The sequence below is a fragment of the Typopeltis vanoorti genome, chromosome 10 (genome assembly GCF_054136105.1).
Source record: "Typopeltis vanoorti isolate ZY-2024b chromosome 10, IOZ_Tvanoo_1.0, whole genome shotgun sequence".
In the NCBI taxonomy this organism is placed as follows: Eukaryota; Metazoa; Arthropoda; class Arachnida; order Uropygi; family Thelyphonidae; genus Typopeltis; species Typopeltis vanoorti.
The window spans coordinates 126,859,395-126,884,390 of NC_143558.1; the positions used below are offsets into that span (position 1 = coordinate 126,859,395).

At 35.9% G+C, this 24,996-nt stretch overlaps 1 protein-coding gene across 3 annotated transcripts in view; it reads left to right on the forward strand.

Annotated features, from left to right (window-relative positions):
• The window catches only part of LOC150102778 (ecdysteroid-phosphate phosphatase-like), a 393,004-nt gene that overhangs the window by 58,654 nt on the left and 309,354 nt on the right, over nucleotides 1-24,996 (forward strand). For all 3 annotated transcript variants that reach the window (XM_090398941.1, XM_090398940.1, XM_090398942.1), the window contains exon 3: nucleotides 271-457. In XM_090398941.1, coding sequence (XP_090255067.1) covers nucleotides 271-457 — 187 coding nt within the window. The remainder of the gene's footprint in view (nucleotides 1-270; nucleotides 458-24,996) is intronic.

A 24,996-nucleotide genomic window follows, 5' to 3' on the forward strand; every position in this document is an offset into this window, starting at 1 on the left:
TTTATCATCCACATCTTCCATTTCAGAAATCTGGTTCATAGTTTTTATCCTTCATTTATTAAAAAAATACCTTATAAATAAACATCCAATGTTCATTTTATAGTTTTTTATCATGTTAATATGTTGCAATGTAGCATTATGGTGCAGTTGATAATGAATATTCTGAAGATTTTTGACTATTAATATAGCCATAATATATGCTTTTAAGAATTTATTTTTCCATTCCCCATAAATGGCTTTTTCTAACCTTTGCTTTTACTGAATTTTTAGGTTGTTAGCTCATGTGAATGATCCCTCACTTGATGATAGTACTCCACGAGAATACATTCTCTATCTTTGTCCCACTGGATCATTACTTGAACAACTGCAAGATTTCTTTACACAGTCCCTTATACAGTGTGGTAGAAATGGTGCCCATAATTATTTACCACATATCACGCTGTGTTCCTTTTTTCAGGTTTGTGTTTTTTTTAATTTATGTAATTATTAATGAACAAATGAATTCTTCGATTCCATTTTTTTTTTGTTTGAAATCGCACTGTATAATAAGATGAATTAAACATTTCTAGATATTTTTACAATGTCATAATCTATAATTATATTTGTTCAGTATATGAAGTTAACAGCTTCATGCAAGAAAAATTATATACGAATCCTTAATATTTAATGTTTTTTTTTTTCAAACTCATCTTAAAGAACTGTAAGTTTGATTTTGGTTTCACTATAGCTGAAGTGGTCTAAAATATCTACCAAGGGTAATTCCAGAGGATGAAGAGTTGGAGGATGAAGAGTTCCATTTTACTGCTTCAAAAAGTTTAGGACAGCAATACTACCAATCTAAGACCAGCCTCCATTTTGGACTTCATTCTCATTTGATGCATCAAGCTATGCATTTTGTCTGGTAGTGTCATCTCACTGGCTCATCAAAGTAATCAAAAGCTATTGAAATGTTATATATAAGTTGACACTGGAACAAGCTCAATATCATACTACTCAGAACAGTGCAAAAAAATAAATAAATAAAATAAAATAATAATTATTATATTTATGGCTATTTTGCCTGCTTCTGTTTAGGAGTGCCCCTGTTTAAATGTTATTGGTCTTTTTTACTCACAGATTCTTAGGGCATTGTAGATGTATATTTACCAATAAATATATGTAGCATAAAGGAAGAGAAATTTACACATACCTTTTTCTGGGTGTTGTGGCTTTTTTTCTTTCTGCGATGTCCAAACTATTGTGTGTGTGTGTGGGGGGGGGGTAGGCAATGTGCGAGAATTAAATAGAAATGGAAAAAACCCAGGTGTTTTGAATAATATATATATACATATATATTATATTATTAGGGATGATCGGAGCATTTTTTTTATATTTATATAGGGTGGGAAAGGGTGAAGGGGTTGAAAACAGCAACTGATTTTTAGAGGGGGGAAGGGGAGGCTGTTTTCAACCCCTTCACCCTTTCCCACCCTATATAAATATAAAAAAAAACGCTCTGCCCATCCCTAATAATATATTATATGTGTGTGTGTGTGTGTGTGTGTGTGTGTGTGTATATTATTCAAACAACCCGGGTGTTTTGAATAATATATATATATATACATATACAGGGTGTTCGGGATAAATTTGACAGTTTCGTAAGGAAAAAGAAAATCTTCTTTGTATCTATTAAATTTAATGAATTGACAAAAAACATTACAGGCAGAGTTAATTACAATACTATCAACAAGATTTACTCAAAATAACCACCATTAGCATCGATCACAGCTTCAATTCTGCTTCGGAACCTCGAACAAGCTGATGCTACAGTCTCCCTGGGAAGGGCCGCAAAAACTGTTTTAATTTTATCCATTAACTGGGCTTTTGTATTACTGGAAGTGCGATTGGTGTCTTTTTCAACTGCGCCCCATACAAAATAATCCATGGGGTTAAGGTCTGGGGAGTTTGGAGGCCAAACATTTGGACTGGTGAAGTCGTAGAAATTTTCAGACAACCATTTTTGACTTTTCCCAGAGGTGTGGCAAGGGGCCGAATCCTGCTGCCATACATACGGCCTACCATTGGCTACCCTTGTTATCCAGGGCTTGACTACAGTTAGCAACTCCACGAACAAAGCCCGAATTCCAATGCCAGGGTTCTTCAACACCTGTTCCTGCAGATTTGCGAGGAATTCTGCTGTACGAACGCAATCAGATCGTCTGCTAGGGATCTTTCTTCTTGCTACATCCTCGTAGTCACCATTGCAAGTCTCTAGTTCATGCCTGATTGTTTTTACTGTATTCAGGGAGCATTGGGCAGCAGTCGTAATATCCTTATTTTGATGGCGGGCACAAATCATCATGATACAAGTTATTCTCTTCCATGATTCAGGTGGGTTCCAGCTATCCATCCTTTCTGACATCTTGTATATGAATGAAGAAGGGTCCAAACTTTTAAATGAAGAGAAGTGTGTGTTAATACATGTAACTTACGGAAAAATATAATTAATTATAAATATGTCAAATTTATCCCGAACACCCTGTATATTATATTATTAGGGATGATCGGAGCATTTTTTTTATATTTATATAGGGTGGGAAAGGGTGAATAGGTTAAAAACAGCAACTGATTTTTAGAGGGGGGAAGGGGAGGCTGTTTTCAACCCCTTCACCCTTTCCCACCCTATATAAATACAAAAAAAAAAAGCTCTGCCCATCCCTAATAATATATTATATATGTATATATATATTATTCAAAAAACCCAGGTTTTTTCCATTTCTATTTAATTCTCCCACATTGCTTCCCCCCCCCGACCCACACAGTAGTTTGGACATCTCAGAAAGAAGAAAAGCCACTACACCCAGAAAAAGGTATGTGTAAATTTCTCTTCCTTTATGCTACATATATTTATTGGTAAATATACATCTACAATGCCCTAAGAATCCTTGAGTAAAAAAGCCAATGACATTTAAACAGGGGCACTCCTAAACAGAAGCAGGCAAAATAGCCGTAAATATAATAGTTTGTTAAGAGGAGTAACATGGGAGTTTTCCCCGAAATAATATCCATAAAATAATAATAATAAATAAAAACACTAACACTAATAATAATTATCAAAAACTTTCTCTTTCACTACATTCCAGACATGGCATCTGATTATCACTTGTTCCAGTCAGTGACTCACGTCCTTTGTGCACAGAACTTCATTGACATTAAGCAATTCGAGGCTAGATGTTGAGAGTTTGCCTCCAACGACAAGACCTGATATCAGAGATGGATCAAACTACTTGCATGGAAATGGATGGAGACCCTAGAACATGATGGATTATATTTTGTTAACGACAAGGCTAAAATGCTGAATAAATTGTTTAATGCTATTTAATCCATTTAGCTCTGTAGACCAAACATAGAATTTCTTCAAGCTACTGTAGTCTGTTAGTAATCAGGTAATAGTTTCATATTGAGCAATGAAATGCATCTCCAGCATATATGTATTCTTCACTCCATTCTTCCTCCTCATCTTATAGAGAAACAATGTTGTTAATATGAATATTAAGATTGGCAGCTACCTTAGGGTTCTTAATTTAGACTTCCCCTGAGCTCTCCGTTGTGGCAGTTTGAGACCAGCAGTATGCTACATTTCAGACTCCAGGCACATAAGAAATGTTAATCGCTCAAGATCTTGAGAGAAATCTGAAGCTTATACGATAATCCTTTGATTCTTATCTATAAAGTTGTTCTAATACTTTGTGCGTGTGTGTGGGAGTGGGGAATAAGTAAAATATATATTGAGGGTTTAATACTGTTGTAACAACTTCTTCATTTGGATACTTAAGAGTTGTTTGATACTGGTTAACATACTCAGACATCCAGTGTGAAGATAAAGGATGTTAGCGAAGCTGTAGGTTTGCAGATTTGAAAGGTGAAAAATATGCAACGAGAGAGGGTGTGAAAGAGTTAGAAAAAACAGAAATGAAGAGTAAGAAAGTAAAGATTGTGAGCCTGTTGCCTTGATATGATAAGACAGAATTGAGAAGAAGGGCCATGATTGCCAACAAGTGAATATTAACTTCTCATCAGTGAGAAGATTCCGTGCAGTTAGCCTAGTGGCTTTGCGCTTCGCAACCATATGCCTGGGGAAGGAGTGTCCTGGGTTCGATTTCCGTCACCAACGTGAGGAGCTTAAGGATCTTCCTCAGCCATAGCCAAGTTAGCCGGTCTTGGGCGTGGACAGCAGGGGTTTTTTCCCCCAGTTTATCTGGGGTTTTTCATCCCGCAAGCAGGCAAACTGGCCCCGTGAACACACGGATCTACAGCAATAAATACTTAACCACCCCCACGAAGAGGCTCAACTCGCCCCAATAGGGACGGGGGAGAAAAGGGAGGAAACTCCATATGAATAAATAAGTGAGAAGATTGTTTAGGAGGAATTATGGCAGTTTATAGATGTGTGGAATGAATTTGATAGATGTAAAGACCTATATATATGCCAGATGGACTGCACTGAAATGGTTTTAGAGTTAGATGCTTGGAGAAAGTGCTGCTCACTGAGAGTTTGGAAGTGCCAAATCAGGGAAACTAGAGATGTTAGGAGGAGGAAGCATTCAAGTGCATGTCTTGCCACACCTGGGAGAAATCAATGTGAGTGCATGAATCACTGTGCAGAAATAGTCACCTCTGGGATGAGTGCAGGAATGATTGTGAAGAAGTGCAGTTTTCCAGGTTTCAAATCTCAATGGGCAGGTAATCACATTATGAAAGGGGATGTTGTAATGCATGTACACGAATGAACAAAGTATCAGAAATAAAAGAGAGGTTTTTGGCATTGGACAGCTTGACCAATTCCAAAATTATTGGCATCAGTGAGAGCTGGTTGTCAGAGACTGATATAGTTACAGGGATAGAATATAACGGATATTGTATGTTCAGGGAAGATAAATGAAATGAATAAAAAAAAAAAAAAAAAATAGAGGTTAAGTAAGATTGTAGATCTGAGGGAAATGGTTCATTTGAAGCTGTGTCATGTGAAATAGAGGCCATTAAGACAAAATATACTGTTGATTGCTGTGTAGACCTGGAGGTCAGAAGAGTATGTGGACAACATGCATTGGCAGATTAGCACAATGAACACAGGCCGAGCAGTTATCACGGGATACTTAACGTATGGAGATATAGATTGGAAGGAGGAAAGGGCAATGGCAAAAATGGAAATGAAATTTTATACAGTTAATATGGGAATAATTACCTGAGACAGTGTGTGATGGAAGGAACCAGGCGTTGGAGAATGTTGGATCTGGTAATAGCATCAGAAGATCTGTCTATAACAGTGGTCTCCAAACTTTTTGCCATGAGGGCCACATTGGGTACTTCAGCACTGTTCAGCAGGCCGTAGTAAAAAAAAACTCTAGAACTAGATATGAGTTTTATTGAAAGCAGATAAAAACTGATTACAGAGTATGTGAGATTAAATTATCGTATATTAATGACAATGAACACTATCAGCAAATTCTCATATTTTTATCGCAAATTATAATAAAACCATTAATGTGAATGATGTAACTGTGTTTGTGTTTTTAAAATCTTATTAAACTCAGGTTCAAATTTTGAAGTGCTAATTACAAGTAGCAATTTCAAATGTTCATCAGATAAATTTGCCCTGTATTTTGACTCAATATATTTCATTCGGGAAAAAGTTTGTTCGCAAATTCTTCAAATTTGCTTGTAAAATTCAAAATTTTTTTCTTCGTTAGTCCATTTTAACCGACCTTTTACAGTCAGTAAAAGGATTACGATTACATAATCCAAGTTACGTAATCGTAACTCGGATTACGGTTACTTTTTGCTATTCAGGAATATATTTTGAACACAATTTTAATTAATGCATTTGAAATCTATCAACACCCCATGTTTTTTTTTTGCAAATTCTTATTGAAAAATTAGTCCAATTGGCGGGCCAGATAAAATCATATCACGGGCCGCATCTGACCTGTGGGCCGTAGTTTGGAGACCCCTGGTCTATAACTACACTAGCAATCTTGCTTCTGATCAGGGAAAGTGATGCAGTCCTGTCCTGGGAGGTTGCTCAACATGTGGAATTTTCAGTCAAGAAAGGGGTATGTGGAACTGCAAAGCTGGTAATTGTGATAAACTTAGGAGGCAACTTGGAGCAGTGCCATAGCATAAGAAACTATATGGAGTGAATATCCTTAGTGCATAGGAAGTGGTCAAGGTTTATAGGGATTACATGGATGACTAGCAATATAAAACAGGATCTGCAAAAAAAAAGAAAGCATCGTGGAAGGAATATAAACAAAAGGGTGATCATGAGCATACAAAAAATGCTAATAAGCAGTACATAATGCGCAAGCAAGAAGAATAACTAGTATAGTAAGGAAGGTTAAATCAGATTTTGAGAGAAAATTAGTGAAGTAGGCAAAAGTAATACAAAGGAGTTTTTTTCACTATGTAGCAAGCAAGAGAAGGAATGGTTATGGAAGCAGACAAAATAGTTCAGTTACTGAGTGATCTCTTTGCAATGGATATCATCCAGATGGTGACTTTTACTGATATGACAGAGACTGATGTGAGAATTAAGGAAGGTGAACTGGAGGTAATCAGTACAGGTAACCCTCATATAACGTGGATGTTAGGTTCCACAAAAATGCCGCATTATGCGAGACTCAGATCACATAGAAAAAGTAGGGTTATGTTCTGAAATTGTTTTTTTTTTTTAAGATTATATAAACAATGACATATCCAACAAAAATATTTTTTTTATTTAATTCAGGTAATTCATGCAAGTTAAGAAAACATATGAACTATGAAACAAATACATAGTATAAAATTATAAAAAAATTATAAATTGTACGTGAACTTCATTGCACATAATGCATAAATGGTTTAGGCAAAATATAATTAAGTGCATATTTTAATCGTCATCACTCTCTTCAAAACTAACATTTCGTAGCTGTTCTTTATTTACGATTGGCCAGACGTCGTCATCACTTGAAATCTCTTGGACATCATAGTATAATTCTCATTGCATACTTCGGCTGGTTTAGTTATCAAGAAGTCAGTAATAAGACCTTGCTTACCACTATGCTGCAATTTTTTACTACGTTCATAACATGGAGCTAAACAATATCCAATTGTCTCGTGAATTTTCTGGAGCACTCCATTGAGAGATCATTATCCATAAAATAACTTTCTTGCCAAGTTCAATCCTTCTGCTAATTTCTTTAACGGATTCATCACAATCAGAATCTTTGGCAGAGTATTTCCTGCCATTTGGTTCGACGCCATCTATTAATTGTACCAGTTCCTCCTGATTTAAATCTATTTCCCCATCAATTAATTCACTATTGAAGAGATTGGAGCACTTATGAAGAAATTCACGAAGGTTGAGTCTCATGTGCTGATCGGAACCGAATGTATCTTCAGTCTTGTTCAATTGTTACCTTGGCAGCTTACAGTGGGTGGGCTTATCGCTATTAACAAATGCGTATATCGCAAAAGCGCTCTAAGTGACCATTATATAATAGCTAAAATAGCACTTTATTTTGTGGTAACTCACCACAAAATAAAGTGCTCAGCTTGAGATTAACACACGATTTTTAATGCGCTGGCAGAAAACGAAGACAATTTTCAACAATAAATACTTTATAAGGTAAACAGTTGATGTACATGCGTGCTAAAGGGTATTTCTCCTAATATAAATTCGCTACTTATAACTACATGTGCGATACGGGCAGATGCAAATTTAACAAAGATAAATTTGTCTGTCTAGATATTGAAACCACGTTGTATAAATACCACATTCAACAAGGATTACTACAATTTGTAGACCGCTTTGTATAAGTACTGTGTTATACGAGGGTTACCTGTATATTGAAAAATATCAGTGTGAATACAGCAGTGGGCCTGCACGTCAGCTTGTGTGCTATGAGAATGTGAAAGTGAACTGGCATCATCTGTGATGAAGTTGTATAATCTAAGTTTCAGCTGTGGCAAGGTTCGAAGGGAGTGGAAAGGGGACTACAATAGTTCATCACATAATGGTGACTCTAAGAGAGAAGAAGCAAATTACCGATCAGTTAGTATCTTTTAAGTGGCGATTAAAGTATTGGAAAAGTTGGTTAAAAGTAAACTTTAGGAATAGTTTGATATGGATATGATACTCTATAGGGACAGGCATGCCTTTGTAAAAGTGAAGGCCCGTTTTGTAATTTATCCACATTTTATAATAAGGTGACAGTAGAATTAGATAAAGAAAATGACTACACTATCATACTGCAGGACTTTGCAAAGGCATTTGACAGAATGTTGTGGGTTATAGCCTCTTGGCTGTTTAGGGGCAGCTATATATATGCCACCATCTAGGGAAATGACTATGAGCAAGGTTGTTTCCCATTGCCTTCCTTGCCATACTATATCCTGACTATACCCTGTGTGTTCACAGGGCCAGTTTGCTTGCTTGTGGAATGAAAAACCTCAGATAAACTGGTGGAAAATAACCCTGCTGTCTAAGCCCAAGACCACCTAGCTTGGCTATGGCTGAGGAAGATCCTTATGTTCCTCACATCGTCGATGGGAATTTGACAGAACACTGCATGGAAAACTGTTATGTAAGTCAGAGCAATTGGAATGGATTTGAAGCTGTTGACATAAATAAAGGTTGACTGATAGGCAGATATCAGAAGGTGGTGTATGGTGGAGTGAAATCGAGGCAAATGAGGATAACTAGTGTGGAGTGCCCCATGGCTTTGTGCTTGGACCACTGCTCTTTAATTTGTACATTAATGATAAAGTGGAAGATTTTGGTAGGGGGGTATATTCATTTGTTCGCTGATGATGCAAAACTGAGGAATGTAATAGTTGACAAAGGTGATGTAAATATCGTTGAGGATTATTTAAGTAAATTGGCGTTATGGGCAAAGAACAATGGCTGTTAATTTAATGTTGTAAAATGTAAGGTAATGAATAAAACTTTGAAAATGAAAAGAATACCATAAATTTCACCTTATAAGAGGTGCTCTCTTGTATCTGAAAATTAGGATGCACCCTATAAGCCAAATGCATCTTTTAAACTGGTGCATCTCTTACAGTTTGTCTTATACACTGATGCGTTTTTTATGTATGTGCGGTTACAATGCATTATTGTTTGTCAGTAATGCATGATCAGTTTGAATAGTTGTATGGTTGTTTTGCGGTCACTCATTTAAACTATAATCAATATATTATTATATTTAAATTTTTTTATAACCCATGGAGTCTACAAAGCACAGACATAGCTATATGAATCGTGTTTAAGTGTAATGTGATTGAGTATACTCAAAAAAAAGAATGGCAATAGAGGCTCCACCTATTGAAAAAATGGTATGAACCTGGAGGAAGCAAGAACAGCAATTAATAGAAGCAAATTCTAAAAAAAACACAATCTCCTCAATAAACCAGCAAAATGGCCAGAAAATTAATTAAAAACTTGGTCAATGGATCAAAGAAGATTGAGTTGCTACGTATCTACAAAAATGATTATTCAGCAAGCAAAATTATTGGTAACAGAAAGAAATATCAATTTTACAGGATTGCCATCATGTTGCTTTAGATTTATGAAGAGAAATGATTTATGCATGCACAAATGAAAATATCACAATAAATGCCAGACAAATTTGAAAAGAAAAGTATTGAGTTTCACTGGTTCATCATAAATGCTTAAAAAATAAGATAATTTTGTACTTTCATAGATAATATGGATGAAGTGCCTCTGACTTTTGATGTGTCCTTGAACAAGACTGTTTACTCCCAAGTTAAAAAAATATTATTGTTAAATCTTCTGGTCATGAAAAAACTCATTATACTGTTGTTTTGTTGTGCTGTGTGGATGGAACAAAATTGCCATGTTTTTATTTTTTTATTTTTTTTATTTTAAATAAAAAAAAATGCTCAAAGGAAAACTTCCCAAAGGAGTTTACATTCATATTCATTCAGAGGATAGATGTATAAGGAAGGGATGAATTTAAGGATAAAGAAGGTTTGATCCAGACATCCTGCAATTTATGTCAGAAACCTGCTTTGTCAATATGGGATCAGTTTAGATGCCATAAAACAGAAGCTGTTAAGAATGAACTTTGCAAAATGAACACAAAAAAAGCTATAATCCCAGGAGGACTAACCTCCATGTTTCAGCCTTTAGATGTAGCAATAAATGAACCATTTATGAGAAAAAAAAATGGGTAATTTGGATGCAATCTCCAAATTTTGTGGAAACATCTACAAGCAGGAAAAAGAAGGTCACAATTTAATGGGTGTGAATGGGTAAAGAGTTCATGGAGTGAAGTGAAACCCAAAATTATTATAAAATATTTTCAAAAGTGTGGCATTTTCTTGACAGTACAGAGGGAGACTTACTATTTCAAGACAGCGATGACCCGGTTTCTGATGAAGAATCAAGTTCAGAAAATTTTGAGAGTGAAGATGAATAAAGATTTGAAAAGAAGATTAACAAAATTTATAAAAATTTTGTTTATATTTATGTTAATTTTTTAATGATTTCATGATTTTTTAAGAATAATTGTTTTTTTTTGTGTAATAAACATAATAAATTAAAAAAATATTTACAAGAAAAAATTGATGCATAATTTGTGTCTTATACTGCGAAGAATATTTTTTCCCCAAAAATTAGACATAAAAAATGTGATGTGTTCAATACAATGGTTTTCGTCTTAATAAGGCAAAAAATATGGTACATACGTTGTATCATATTGATGGTGCTAGATTACAGGAATTGATGAGTAAGGATATGGGGGGGGGTGATGGTGGTAGATATTTGAAATTCAGAAGACATATTACAGAGTTGGAAAAATAGCTGAGAGGATTACTTGGATGTTGAAGAACACATTGACAATTAAAAATTGGGAGTTATTATCCCTTTTTATAAGGCTATGATTCAGCCACATGTTGACTATTGTGTACAGATTTGGTCACCTGCATTTCTAGTGGAATGGGAGGTGGTGGAGAAAATTCAGAGATGAGTGACCAAACTCTTGAAAGGCTGTACAGTGTTTCCTATGAGGATCGATTGAAGATGTGTGGATTGCAGAGTTTGGCTGACAGGTGAAGGAGATGGGACATGATAGAAACTTATAAGTTACTAAAGGGATTCTAAGATGTGGTTAGTAAGGGTGTGCAGACAAGGTTTTTTACTTGGAGAATGATCAGTGATTGGAATGGATTGCCAGAGGTGGTTCTGAGTGTCCCAACAGTGAATCAGTTTAAGGGGATGTATGATAGGCATTGCGTTAATGGATACTGTGGGTCTCCTGCAATGAGTCTTTTGACTCCGTGGAGTACCTGTATAAATAATAAGTTATTCATGAAATTCCATTCAGCAGTGAGACTTGAATTTGCTGCCTTTTGGTTGGAAAGTATTGACATTTTCTACTCGGCATCCTTTCTTTTAATGCTATACAGTGATTGGCATTCATTTTGATAAGTTATTCTACCATGGCAAGAATATTTACTTTAATTTCCCAACATTTCGATCTTCATATTAACATCATTATCTGGAGTACATACACAGACATATATTGTTATTAGGATTGACTCGGGATGTATACATTTATAAAATTAATATTTAACTGACTAGAACCCAAGAAAGTATAACACAAACTTTAATAAATCACAACTAGTTTCATCGGTGTCCCGACTTCTTCAGGTGAGTAAGAAATAACACAAAACTTATAAAACTAACAAGGTAAAAAACATGGACTTTCCAGATTAATAAAAAGAATTAGAATAGTAACAGTCCTATTTGAATAGGTGACCACATGCTATTGTTAGCATGAGTTTGAATATGTGTGTCAGCTAATTTTAGAGCGCCAGTACTGGATTACTGCGCTATGGGAATCAGGCAAATTGTAGCTCAGATTGTTGTTTATGTGTGAGGGGTCCAGAACTATTTCTTTGGATTCTATAATTCGTCTTTCAAATTCATCCTTGCATATATATAAATTGGTTGTGCGGTCCCAATGAACTTGGTGTTAATGTTCTTCGAGGTTAGAGTTGGCGGAGAAAAGAACATGACTGGAAAGGGCGCTTGCTCGTGTTCTACTGTAGGAGATGTCACGTCTATGTTCCTCATGACGTAGTGAAATAGATTTATCTGTCTGGCCAAAATAAGGTCGACCACAGTCACACATAACTTTATAAACACCAGGAAAATGCAGTTGGTTGTGTTTTGGTTGACTCAGAAAAGAACGAAGTTTTGCCAGAGTTGTATAGTTGGTCTTTATGTGTTGAATTTCTTCATAATCCTAGATAGTTTTGGGGTAAGAGAGCTAATAATGGTAACTGTATGTGAGTGATAGGGTTGGATTCACCTTCTTGTTGAGGTTGTTGGCGTGGTCTCAAACGTTCAGAGATATTACGAGATGAATATCCATTATTTAAGAAGGTATTTTTCAGGAAGTTAAGTTCTGTTTGAAGGTCTTCTTCTGTGGAAGTAAGACATCTTGCACGATGGGCAAGGGTGGAGATGATGCCAAGTTTTTGAGGAGGGAAGTGATGAGAAGAGGCATGCAAATATCTATCAATGTGGGTGGTTTTTCGGAAAATTGAAAATTTAAGACAGTTAGGTAATCTACTGATCTTTAGATCCAAGAAGGGGAGAACGCCGTTAATCTCTAGTTCTGATGTGAATTTAATGTTCTGATGTTGATTATTTAAATGGTTCAAGAAGTTTTGTAGTTCCTCTAAACCATGTTCCCAGATAAAGTAGACGTCATCTATGTAACGTAACCACAGTTTAGGTTTTAAAAGAGAAAAAACGAACATTTAAAAAAGAACATTTCTGCAAGACCCTTCACTGTAAATTGTTTAACTACCTCTTCCTTTTCTCGTCTTTCCTCTTCTGCAACAGTTGTTCCTCTAGTTCGACCAATTCTTCGTTGGTCAACTCTCCAGCAGAACTTTCTATGAATTGAATTATGTTGTCATCATTCACTTCGAGATATTGAATGTTTTCCAGAATTCATGAGAGTCTGGTCATTTACTTCAGTAGCAGAAATGGCTTGTGAAAAAGTTCTCTGTAGATAATAAGCCTTAAACACTGCAAGAATTCCCTGATCCATCGGTTGGATCAGTGAAGTAGTGTTTAGAGGGAGAAAAATGACCTTGAACCTGGTGAAGATCATCACTATAAGATGCATAAGACGGATGACCTAGAGCATTATCTAGAATTAATAAAATTTTAAATTTTATTAATTTTATTTTATTTCACTGGCATAACAGTTGATTAAAGCATCCTCAAACAATTTTTGACTCATCCACAGTTTTGTAGATTCTCACTGTGCCCTATCGCCAATGGTTTCAATTTATATCCAGCTGCATTATCCATAACAGAATCATAATATGGGCATTAAGAGCTTTGAAACTAGGTATAGATTTTAGCTTTTTGTGGATGAAAGTCTGCTCTGGCATTTTTTTTCCAAAACCAGAATGTCTCATCCATATTAAATATTTGCTGTGGCAAATAATTTTCCTCCATAATATTTTTATCCAATTTTTCCACAAACTCCTTGGCAGCCTTCTCATCACTTGAGATTCCCATACATTTTCACATTAGGCAGCGCAAAACGCTACTTGAATCTTATGAACCAACTGCATTCAATGAAGAAGCATTGAATTCGTAGTCATAATCAGGTTCTGCTTTCTCCTTGAACATGTTGAAGAGACTTAGTACCTTAGCAGTTATGGTCACAGTCCTAAGGGATATGCGCTTTTGGTTCAGGTCCTCTATCCATGATGCAAGTAGTGTTTCCATATCACCGATAGGACCTTGTCGTTGCTTTGTTCACTAGAATGGGACCATCCGAAGTTATGTGTGATCATATTTACGGGCTTACCAGCTTCATGTTGCTTTATAACTTTATTTCAAGATGAATTGCTTGCCTCTTTTTCTGTGATTCTTCACTAGGTTTTTTGATTGTGTGTTTAGGGGGCCATGTTGCTCAAAACATCATGAAATATTTAACAATAAATACACGAATAACCCATTTCTCAAACACAAAATCAACAGAACTGTTGAAGACACTTGCCCGAATGCCTTGGGAGGTTGCCACTGTGTATACTTTACCTTATGCTCGCTTGTCTTGTTCGAAAATATAGCCGAAAATGTTATTTATTCCCTTATGGGATCACGGACATATCTTCGAGAGGACATAACTCAAACGGACATAAGTTGAGGGATGGCTGTGTGTGTGTGTGTGTGTTAAAGATACCAAGAAATTTTATATACTTGGTTTTAATCATATATATATATATATATATATATATATATATATATATATATATATATATATATATATATATATGGAGACAAGCTGCATTCAAACAGCATTCCAAAGTGACACTAATTTGATGATTCATTATTCTACTAGCCTGACCTATAGTGAGGGAGAGAGGAAAAAAAAACTTAAAGCTATTATCCTATTTTTGAATGGCCAGAGAATGAATTCATATTATATTTTAATACTTTTAATACAGCAATGGCTTAATCAGTAAAGCGTTTGTTTATTAAATCATTGTTTATTAGATAAGACTAATATCCTGGAATACTACAGTCCTAATTATAATTTACAATCACCTCTTAAATAGAAGGTTATGTGGGTAGCATATGTGCCATTCATATTCTTGGCATTTTTAGACCATCATTATTACTGAGATCAGGACATCATCATCAAATTCCTGCCATGTACCCTCAAGAGGGTGTACAGGATATGATAGTACTACATGAAAAAAATTACATCATTAGTAACTGCCTATCTACAATTTTCCTCCAAATCACTCTGTTACTTGTCAAGACTCCAACATTATCAGATCTTAGATTTCTATCGTCTAAGGCACTTTGTACTGTATCAATCCACCTATTTCTTAGTCTTCCTCTGGGTCGTTTTGCTGCCAACCTGGCAGAGAAAAGTTGTTTTCCTAATCTTTCCTTGCCCATTCTGTTTAAGTGACCATACCACCTAAGATTAGCTCTGCTAACGCATTCCTGGATGCTGACAATGTCAAGTTCTTTCCTAATAGCCTTGTTTTTAATATGATATTGCCATTGATGCCATCTGTTCACGCCTCTAATCTTTCTCAGGACTCTCATATCTGTGGTCTCTAGTTTTTGGTCAAGTGTTTTACTTCTGACCCAGCTCTCAGATCCATAAGTTAAAACTGGTTTGAACACTGTCTTGTATACAGCTAATTAGTGTTCCGACTAATTTCTCTCTTATTCCATATGAATTTATTCAATTGACTTCCCACCATACCAGCTTTGCTGATTTTGTTGTCTATTTCTATATTTAATTTACCATCTTCACTAAAAATCATGCCTAAGTAACTGAAATGTTTTACTTGTTCCACAGGTTCTCCATTCACAACACAGTTGACATTTTCAATGATTCTGTCTATTTTCATTGTCTTTGTCTTTTTATTGCTGATCTTCATACCATATCTATTACAACAGCTATTCAATTTAGTCAATCTTGCAGACTTGTAGCAGATTTATTTAGAAGTATAACATCATCTGCATAAAGCAAAGAGCTGACATTAACATCTCCAATTTTGATATCATGTTTAATACCACTTTCCTTCATAATGTGATCCATATAGATAATGAATAACAGAGGGAATAATGTACATCCTTGTCTCACTTGTCTCACACCAGATTTAACATTAAACCATCTTCCTGTACTTCCTTCAATTCTAACTGCTGACTTACAACTCAAATAAAGACTAAGTATTGCTTGATATAATGCCCCATTGACACCATATAACTGCAGCGTATTGAATAGCTTCTTTCTTGGCCACTTATCATATGCCTTTTCCAAATCGACCAAACTTAAATACAGATCTTTGTTATATTCCCATGCTTTCTCGACTATTTGTCATAAAGTAAAGATCTGATACTGACAGCCTCTGTTTGGCCTGAATCCAGCTTGTTCTTCACCAAGCTTTTCTTCCACTCTCAACCGTTTCTCAAGTATACTTGCATAGATCTCGCCAGGAACACTGAGTAGGGAAATACCGCTGTAATTCTCACATTCAGTTTTATTTCCCTTTTTATATATGGGTACTATGAGAGCTCTACTCCAATCATCGGGTATTCGTCCCTCTGTCCAGGCTTTCTGAACTATGCAGTGCAGCCACTGTAAGACACTTATACCACCATACTTCAGCATTTCTGGTCAAATATCATCTACTCCGGCTGCCTTTCCACATTTCAAGCCTTTGATGGCTTTTTCTACTTCAAGTATGGATACGTATTCCTGCCTGCATGCCTGGTCAGTGTTTTTTACCACTGTGCTGTTGTCACTGCTTATTTCACTTATTTCATTTTTCAGTTTTTCAAAGTAATTACTCCATACTTCATGGATATCTTTTTCTCCCGTTTTCATGTCACCTTTATTATCTCTAACACCTTTTACAGCACTCTTTCCTCCATTCTTAAGCTTCTTCAACAACCTCCAGAATATTTTGCCACCTTCTTGATATTTATTTTCTATATTCTTGCCAAAGTCCACCCATGACTTTTGTTTAAATAGTTTTACACGCTGTTTAGCTTTCTTACATTTGTCTCCGTATTCTGTAAGAGTAAAAGCTGACTTATTTTCTAGGAACTTTTGATATGCTTTCTTCATTTCCTTCACTGCCTCTTTAACTTCCTGTGTCCACCAGGGAGTTCTGATTTTTTTATCCTTGCACACAACCTCACCACATGCCTCTCTGGCAGAATCAATCAATGTTTTCTTCAGAGTTTGCCGCTGAATCTCCAAGGTTTCATTCCTGTTCTCAAACTATTTCATTTTTTTTTTTCTTCAATAATCTTTGTGTATTTTAGTCTACAGTTCACATCTGAGAGCTGCTCAACTTTTATTCGCTTTAAAACTTTCTTACATGTTATTCTTTTCAATATGAAATTCAATTTTATCCTGCTCAAGACTAAATAGTGATCACTTCCAATTTCAAATCCTCTGTACACTCTGGTGTCCTGCACCAGGGAGAAAACATCACTATCAACAATAACATAGTCAGTGAGACTTTTCTTATTCCTTGCCTCTTCTCTCCATGTGAATTTGTGCACATTTTTATGTTGGAACATGGTGTTAGTAATAACCAGTCCATGTCCAACAGGTATTTGCCATTATTATTAGCTCTGCTCTTTCTCCAAATTTTCCCAAAATATTTTTGTATGTCTCACAATCATTTCCTACTCTGCTATTTAGATCCCCAACAAGGACAAACTTTTCCTTTTTCATTGTGTCAGTTGCTTTTTCTAAATCCTCAAAAAATTCCTCCACTTCTAACTTAGTATAACCTTCTGTGGGACCATAGGCACAAATAAGTCTCATTGTCCAGTTCCCCATTCTCATATTTGCCCACATTACTCTACTTGAGACTGACTGCCATTCAAGAAGATTAGCCTCGTATTTTGTGTTGAATACTATGGCTACTCCTTCTTTTCCTTGATTTTCATTGCCTGAATATAGCATTTTGTATTTATTGCTCAGAAAGATCTTGCCGGTTTTGGGCTTTTTTGTTTCTATTATGTCGATCTGGTACTTATCTATTTCCTCAGCTAGCTCCATTTCTTTGCCATTCAGGCTTCTTACGTTGATAGTACCGATCTTTAACTCTGGTGATGTTGAGTTGGGGTTTGTTTTCAGATTTGTTCCAGTAGCTGACTTTTTGCTGTTCGCCCTGGTTCCCTGGCGAAAACAACGGGGGCCTTGTTTAACCGGGCAACGCCCCAGCCAGCATGAAATTTTGTCATGTCATACCATCATTTTTTATTTTGGTTTAACCAATAAGAATACAATTTGGTCGGCTAAATCCCAAATTGCCAGCCCATCCTCGTTTGTTCTGTATCCAAGTAGATACCCAACAAGCTGCACCATGAGAAGGTGAGGATTGGATATATTAGTCAGAAGCCCTGGTCGGTTCTCCGCATTCCTTTAAAGGCTATGTGGAGGTCTCCTCTCAGTTATACGGCTTTGACCCTTAAGCACCCCAAAACACTAACTATTATTATTATTATTATCCCAAGATCCCATGGAGTCAAAGACTCATCTAGGAATTCCTTTCGCGCTTTAAACACACTCAAATTCTCTGTTCGTATGTGCTAAGAAAACCTGAAAAAAAGCATTAGAGTGGAATCTGTAAGGAAAGTGGAAGAGTGATAGACCAAAAATGAGCTGGCAGAGAGGAGTAGAAGAAGACCTCAGAAAGATTGAAAAGATCTAGACATAAACAAAGAGAGGAGCACAAAAGAGAGCCAGATGGAGATCAGTGGTCAAGGCTCTATGCTCCCAATGGAGTGAAGAGGAATGAGTAAGTATTGTTGAGAACAAGATGGTTGATTAGAATTTATTTCACATGCCTCCTTAAATTTTCACTCCCACCAAGTTTTAGTGTGATGTAATGATCAGGTGTGTTTCCATTTCATTCTATGTAGAGCATCCAGGGCATAATCAGACGGTTCAGATTTACCATAGTTATTAAATTTATTGTGCTGTGTATGTTCCTTTTTTGGGATAGGAATTGTGTGCCCAGTTTCATCTATATATGGCAGATTACTGGTGCAATTTGACTATAGTATACTCCAGCATGTGCCAGGAGGAATGGGATCCTTGGAGGAGTTGAATAAGTTCTTCATTTTGCAGGAGGTTTGAAGATGGCACGTTTAAGTTGTATTTTTATAGTCTGTTTATTTCAGCTGATATCCCTTTAATGCAAAGGCTCCGATTTTGATATAATCTGCTTTATTATTCGGTGCAGTATTTTGAAGAATTTTGTTAAATATTTTTGCTGCTGATGATTCTTAATTCATGCTTATGTGCTTGTTCATTAGAGGAAATATTTAAGTCCTCTTTTTTAGCATATTAATAGCATCTAGTTTTTGTGTTGGATGGTGGTAAGAGTTTGTGTAAATAGGCTTATGATAAACAGTGAAGGAAAGACTGCTGGAAGGAAGACATGTGACAAGTGTATCCATAATATCCAGAAATGGAACCTTGTTCTGAGAAAACACTTTTGACCTGCAAAAAGAAGGTATACATGGGGATACTGTTTGGCATACCGTAGAGTTTTTGTGTTGTTTGTTCAGGAGGTTGAAGAAAAATTGCATGAATCAAAATGAAAACATAGTTGATGTACCTAAGCCAGGCTTTGGGTTTTAAAGTAAAGGTATCAGCAAATGCAAATTGTTCAAAAGCTTCCTTATAAAAGTTAGCAATGGGATGGTGATGACGGTGGTGTGTGTGTGTGTGTGGGGGGGGACTAATGGCAAGTCCATGTATACTTTCTTTTTGCAGGTCAAAAGTGTTTTCCTGCACACAATAACCAAAATATAATACATGGGCAAAAAGGACCATGATATCGAAAATGGAAATTTGTCCTGTAAAAGAGGAATTATCATTGATTGGGACATTTGTAAAAAGGGCATATATGTCTAAAGTAACTAGTAAATTACTTTTATTAAATTTGATGTTTTTAATTTTGTTTACGAAGTGTTATATTTTTTTTATATAGGAGGGGGAATGGGCAAACCATAAATTCTCTGGAAACATAGTGTAGAATTAGTTTTTTTAGCTGTCTTCAGCCCAGGAAGTGGTTGATTTAAGTAATTCTACTGTTTTCTTTTTAATCTGCTTAGTTGGGTTATATTTCACACATTCATACATGTTATTGATTCATTTTTTGAAGCAAGTTTTTCAGCTAAAATAACAATAGTACTCTATCAGCTCTAGTAGTTACAATATCATGATTTACTTTTCAAGATTTCACAGCTGCTAATTCATTTTTGGTGAGGTTGCTAATTGTTTTAGTATTATTTAGAATGTTAGATGTTTCTAATCGCATTTTACCAGCTGTGTTAATTGGAAGAAACCTTATACTTCTCTCAATATGGTACATAAAATCCAATATATGAACTCCTAAATGCCACAGCCAAGTTTAGGCCTTTACTAAGTAGTGTTAGTTCATCATTGTTCAAGGTGTGACTTGAAAGGTTAATTACACTACTGTTTTTGGTAGGCAGTTGATTGCTACTTTACCACTCATTGGTGGTTGGTTGCTTATGTTATCACTGGCTTGTGATTGGCTATTCTCAAAGTCCTTCAGTAATGAAATATTTAAAATTGTCTATTGGCAAATATGTTTTACTTTGTTTCCAGGGTATGTTTAGTTGAGTTGTCAGTAATCCTCCGAAGGTCATCCCAAATATCTGCATTTATTAATTGAAAAGTTCTGGTTTTAAATTTAGAACCTGGTTTTGAGCAAATGCTACATTTTTTAGTAGTTTGAATCTGTTCTGCAAGCATTGCTTTCTCTGTATGGTTATAAATTCTTTGCTCTTGCCAAAGTAAATTTCCTTTTTAGCTTGATGCAGTTAGGAATAAGATTGTTATATCTACATCTTTTTAAAATTGCTTGCTAATTAATTTTAAAAAAATGCATCTTTAGCTTACCATAGGAATTGCAATGCTTGTGCATTAAATCTTCATGGATTATGAGAAATGGTTGCCAGACTTTGATGCATGCCTTCCTTGACCACCTGAACAGAGAAATGCATACAATTCAATTGAAATTGAAAGTCAGAACACACTGCTGTGTGTTCTGGATACATTTGCCACACATCTTCCTTCTGACTGTCTTTCCTTGACTGTTTACTATAAGCCTAAGCATACTGGCCAATATATATACAAACTCTTAACACTACTCAACACAAAAACTAGGTATCATTATACACTAAAAATTAAGGGGAGGTGCACAACTTGAAGGCGAAGATTGGACATTAGGTCAGAATCCCCATTCAGTTCTAAATCAATGCTGAGACTCGACTGGGGCTTCTGACTTTAATATCCAGTCCTCACCTTTATGTGGTGTGCTCTGTTAGTAGGTATACGCTGGGTAGTACTGATTGAATGAGGATGGCATGGCAATTTGGGACTTAGCTGAATAAATTGTGCTTCTGTCATCTTAAACCACAAATACGATGATGGTACAACATGATGAGATTTCATGCCAGTTGGGAAGTCGCCCGATTAAGCCAGGTCCTTACTGCTTTCATCGGGGGGGGGGGGAATCAGGATGAACAGTGAAAGTCAGCTGTTAGAACAAATTCTGGCTCACCATCTAGAAGAACAAATAAACCTGTCAGAAGAACTAAAGATAAGAACCATATGAGGTTTATTAATGGAAAGGAAATTGAACTTGCAGAAGAACTGGAAAAGTATCACATGGACATAATTAGCATTACTGAGACAAAGAAGACAAAACGGTTGAGATCTTATTAAATAATAAGTATAGGATGTTATATTCACTCATTAACAATCCAGGAAAGGAAGCAGCAACAGCATTCAGTCACCAAACATGAAGATAAACTTCATGATTGGAGGGCAGTTTCATTTAGAGTTATGTGGACAAACTTCAGAATGGGGAAATGAACTATGAAACTTATTTGTGCCTATGGTTTGATAGGAGGTTTTCCTAAGGAAGAAGTGGAGGAATTTTATGAGTCTTTAGAATAGGCAGCTGAAATAATGAAAATGAGTGGTCCTTTTTGGAGATCTAAAGAGCAGAGTAGAAAATGAATTCCACTAGCATCTAGGAATGTTTAGGACAATTCAAAGAAAAGGGCAAAGTTAATGATAATGGTATCTCCCAGATTTCTGCTCAGGATATGGATTACCTGTTATTAACACCATGTTTCAACATAAAGATGTGCACAAGTTTACATGGAGAGATGTAAGAAATAAGAAAAGCCTCATTGACTGTTCATTGTTGACAGTGATATCTTCATGTTGGTTCAAGATACAAAAGTAAACAGAGAATTTAAAATAAGAAGTGACCATCACTTACCGCTAAGTAGGATTAAAATGAATAACACATTGAAAAGAACAGTGTGTAAGAAAGTTTTAAAAATAATTAAATTTGAGCAGCTTTTACAGGTAAACTATAGACTCAACTATACAAACATTATTGAAAAAAAAATTAAACAGTTTGAAAACAACAACCATACCTTGGAGTCTCAGTAGCAAACTCTAAAGAAAACATTGATTGATTCATCTAGGGAAGTATGTGGTGAAATTGTAAGGATTAGAAAAACGTGAACAACATGGTGGATCCAAGATGTTAAAGTCCTTGACAAGAACAAAGCATATCGAAAGTTCCTAGAAAAAGAAGTCAGCAGATACCTTAAAAGAATACAGAGAAAAATGTAAGAGAGCTAAGCTATGTGTTAAAGTAGTGAAACAAAAGTCATGGAAAGACTTTGGTAAGAATATTTCCATGTTTAAATTTCCATAGCTGTTGCTAATATTCATGTCGAAGTTTCTGGAAAAGAAAACTATGTAGACACTGGAATGCAAATAAATAATTTACTATCTAAAATTAATTTACAGCACTTTTTCTAGCTTAAGCTAGCATTATCATAGGCAGTTTAACTACACCCTCAATGAAGACAAACTGAAATGACCTGGATAGTGAGGGTAGTTGTGTGCATATGGGGTGACAGTGGCACTCTTCATGATGATTATTGTTGTTGATACTGATGGGTAGATAGGGTAGAGTGCCAAAATCTATTTAAAATCATATCATCCATTCTGTTACAGTTAACAGGTTCCGTAAAACTTGTGCCACTTTCAGGAACAGTCTCTCTGATTTAAACCAGGATTTTTAAAGTAACTTGGCTTTCTTTCATCTTATGAAGTGGTCTTTCTCAGATTTTGTGTCATTCAAGAGGAAGCCAAGTTTATCCATTGAGCCTTGTATATAGGGTAAAGTATAGTGTATGTATGTCTGGTTTGTCTGGGGTGCTTAACGGTCAGAGCTGTATAACTGAGAGGAGACCTCCACATAGCCTTTAAAGGAATGCAGAGAACCGACCAGGACTTCTGACCTAATGTCCATTCCTCACCTTCTTGTGGTGCACCTTGTTGGGTTATCTACTTGGATACTGAACAAATGAGGATGGGCTGGCAATTTGGGATTTAGCTGACCAAATTGTATTTTTACTAGCTTAAACAGAAATATAAAATGATGGTACAACATGGCAGAATTTCATGCCAGCTGGGGCATTGCCTGCTTAAACAAGGCCCGTGTTGTGTTGTTTTCACCAGGGAACCAGGACGAACAGCGAATAGTCAGCTACTGGAACAAATCTGAAAGCACACCCCAACTCAACATCACAAGAGTTAAAAATCGGTACTGTCAACATAAGAAGCCTGAATGGCGAAGAAATGGAGCTAGCTGAGGAATTAGATAAGTACCAGATCGACATAATAGGGATGACTGAAACAAAAAAGACAAAAAACTGGTGAGATCTATCTGAGCAATTAATACAAGATGTTATATTCAGGAAATGACAATAATGGAAAAGGAGTAGCCATAGTATTCAACACAAAATACGAGGCTAATCTTCTTGAATGGCAGGCAGTCTCAAGTAGAATGATGTGGGCAAATATCAGAATGGGGAAATTGAACAGTGAGACTTATTTGTGCCTATGGTCCCACAGAAGGTTCTACTAAGGTAGAAGTGGAGGAATTTTTTGAGGATTTAGAAAAAGCAACTGACACAATGAAAAAGGAAAAGTTTGTCCTTGTTGGGGGGATCTAAATAGCAGAGTAGGAAATGATTGTCAGACATACAAAAATATTTTGGGAAAATTTGGAGAAAAGAGCAAAGCTAATAATAATGGCAAATACCTGTTGGATTTCTGCTCAGGACATGGACTGGTTATTACTAACACCATGTTCCAACATAAAAATGTGCACAAATTCACATGGAGAGAAGAGGCAAGGAATAAGAAAAGTCTCATTGACTATGTTATTGTTGATAGTGACATTTTTCCACTGGTGCAGGACACCACTGTGTACAGAGGATTTGAAATTGGAAGTGATCATTATTTAGTCTTGAGCAGGATAAAATTGAATTTCATATTGAAAAGAATAACATGTAAGAAAGTTTTAAAGCGAATACAAGTTGAGCAGCTCTCAGATGGGAATTGTAGACTAAAATACACAAAGATTATTGAAGAAAAAATGAAAGAGTTTGAGAACAGGAACCAAACCTTGGAGATTCAGTGGCAAGCCTTGGAGAAAACTCTGATTGATTCAGCCAGAGAGGCATGTGGTGAGGTTGTCTGCAAAGATAGAAAAATCAGGACTCCATGGTGGACACAGGAAGTTAAAGAGGCAGTGAAGGAAAAGAAGAAAGCATGTCAAAAGTTCCTGGCAAATAAGTCAGCTTTTGCTCTTGGAGAATACAGAGACAAATGCAAGAATGCTAAACACTGTGTAAAACTAGCTAAACAAAAGTCATGGGAGGACTTTGGTAAGAACATAGAAAATAAATATCAAGAAGGTGGTAAGATATTCTGGAGGTTGTTGAAGAAGCTTAGAAATGGAGAAAAGAGTGCTGTAAAAGGAGTTAGAGATGATAAAGGTGAGAAAACAGGAGAAAAAGATATCCTTGAAGTATGGAGTAATTACTTCGAAAAATTTCTAAATGAAACAAGCAGTGATAGCACAGTGGTAAAAAAACACTCAACAGGCATACAGTCAGGAATACGTATCCATATTCCATAGAAAAAGCCATCAAAGGCTTGAAATGTGGAAAGGCAGCAGGGGTAGATGATATTTGACCAGAAATGCTGAAGTATGGTGGTATAAAAGTCTTACACTGGCTGCACTGTATAGTTCAGAAAGCCTGGATAGAGGGACAAATTCCAGTTTCAGGAAACGAAAATTAAAATATGTACACCATAACTAGTATTTTTCAGGAAATAACAATGTATACTAAATATTAATTATAATAATTTTAATTAATATTTTCCTATATTTCAACAACGTTACATTGTCATCAACCGGGATCACAAAACAATGATAGGTGCATGCAGATAAATGAGGTTTAAAAAAAGACAACCATTGTGCCTATAGTACTAAATGGCACTCCCTAGTGGGCTAAAT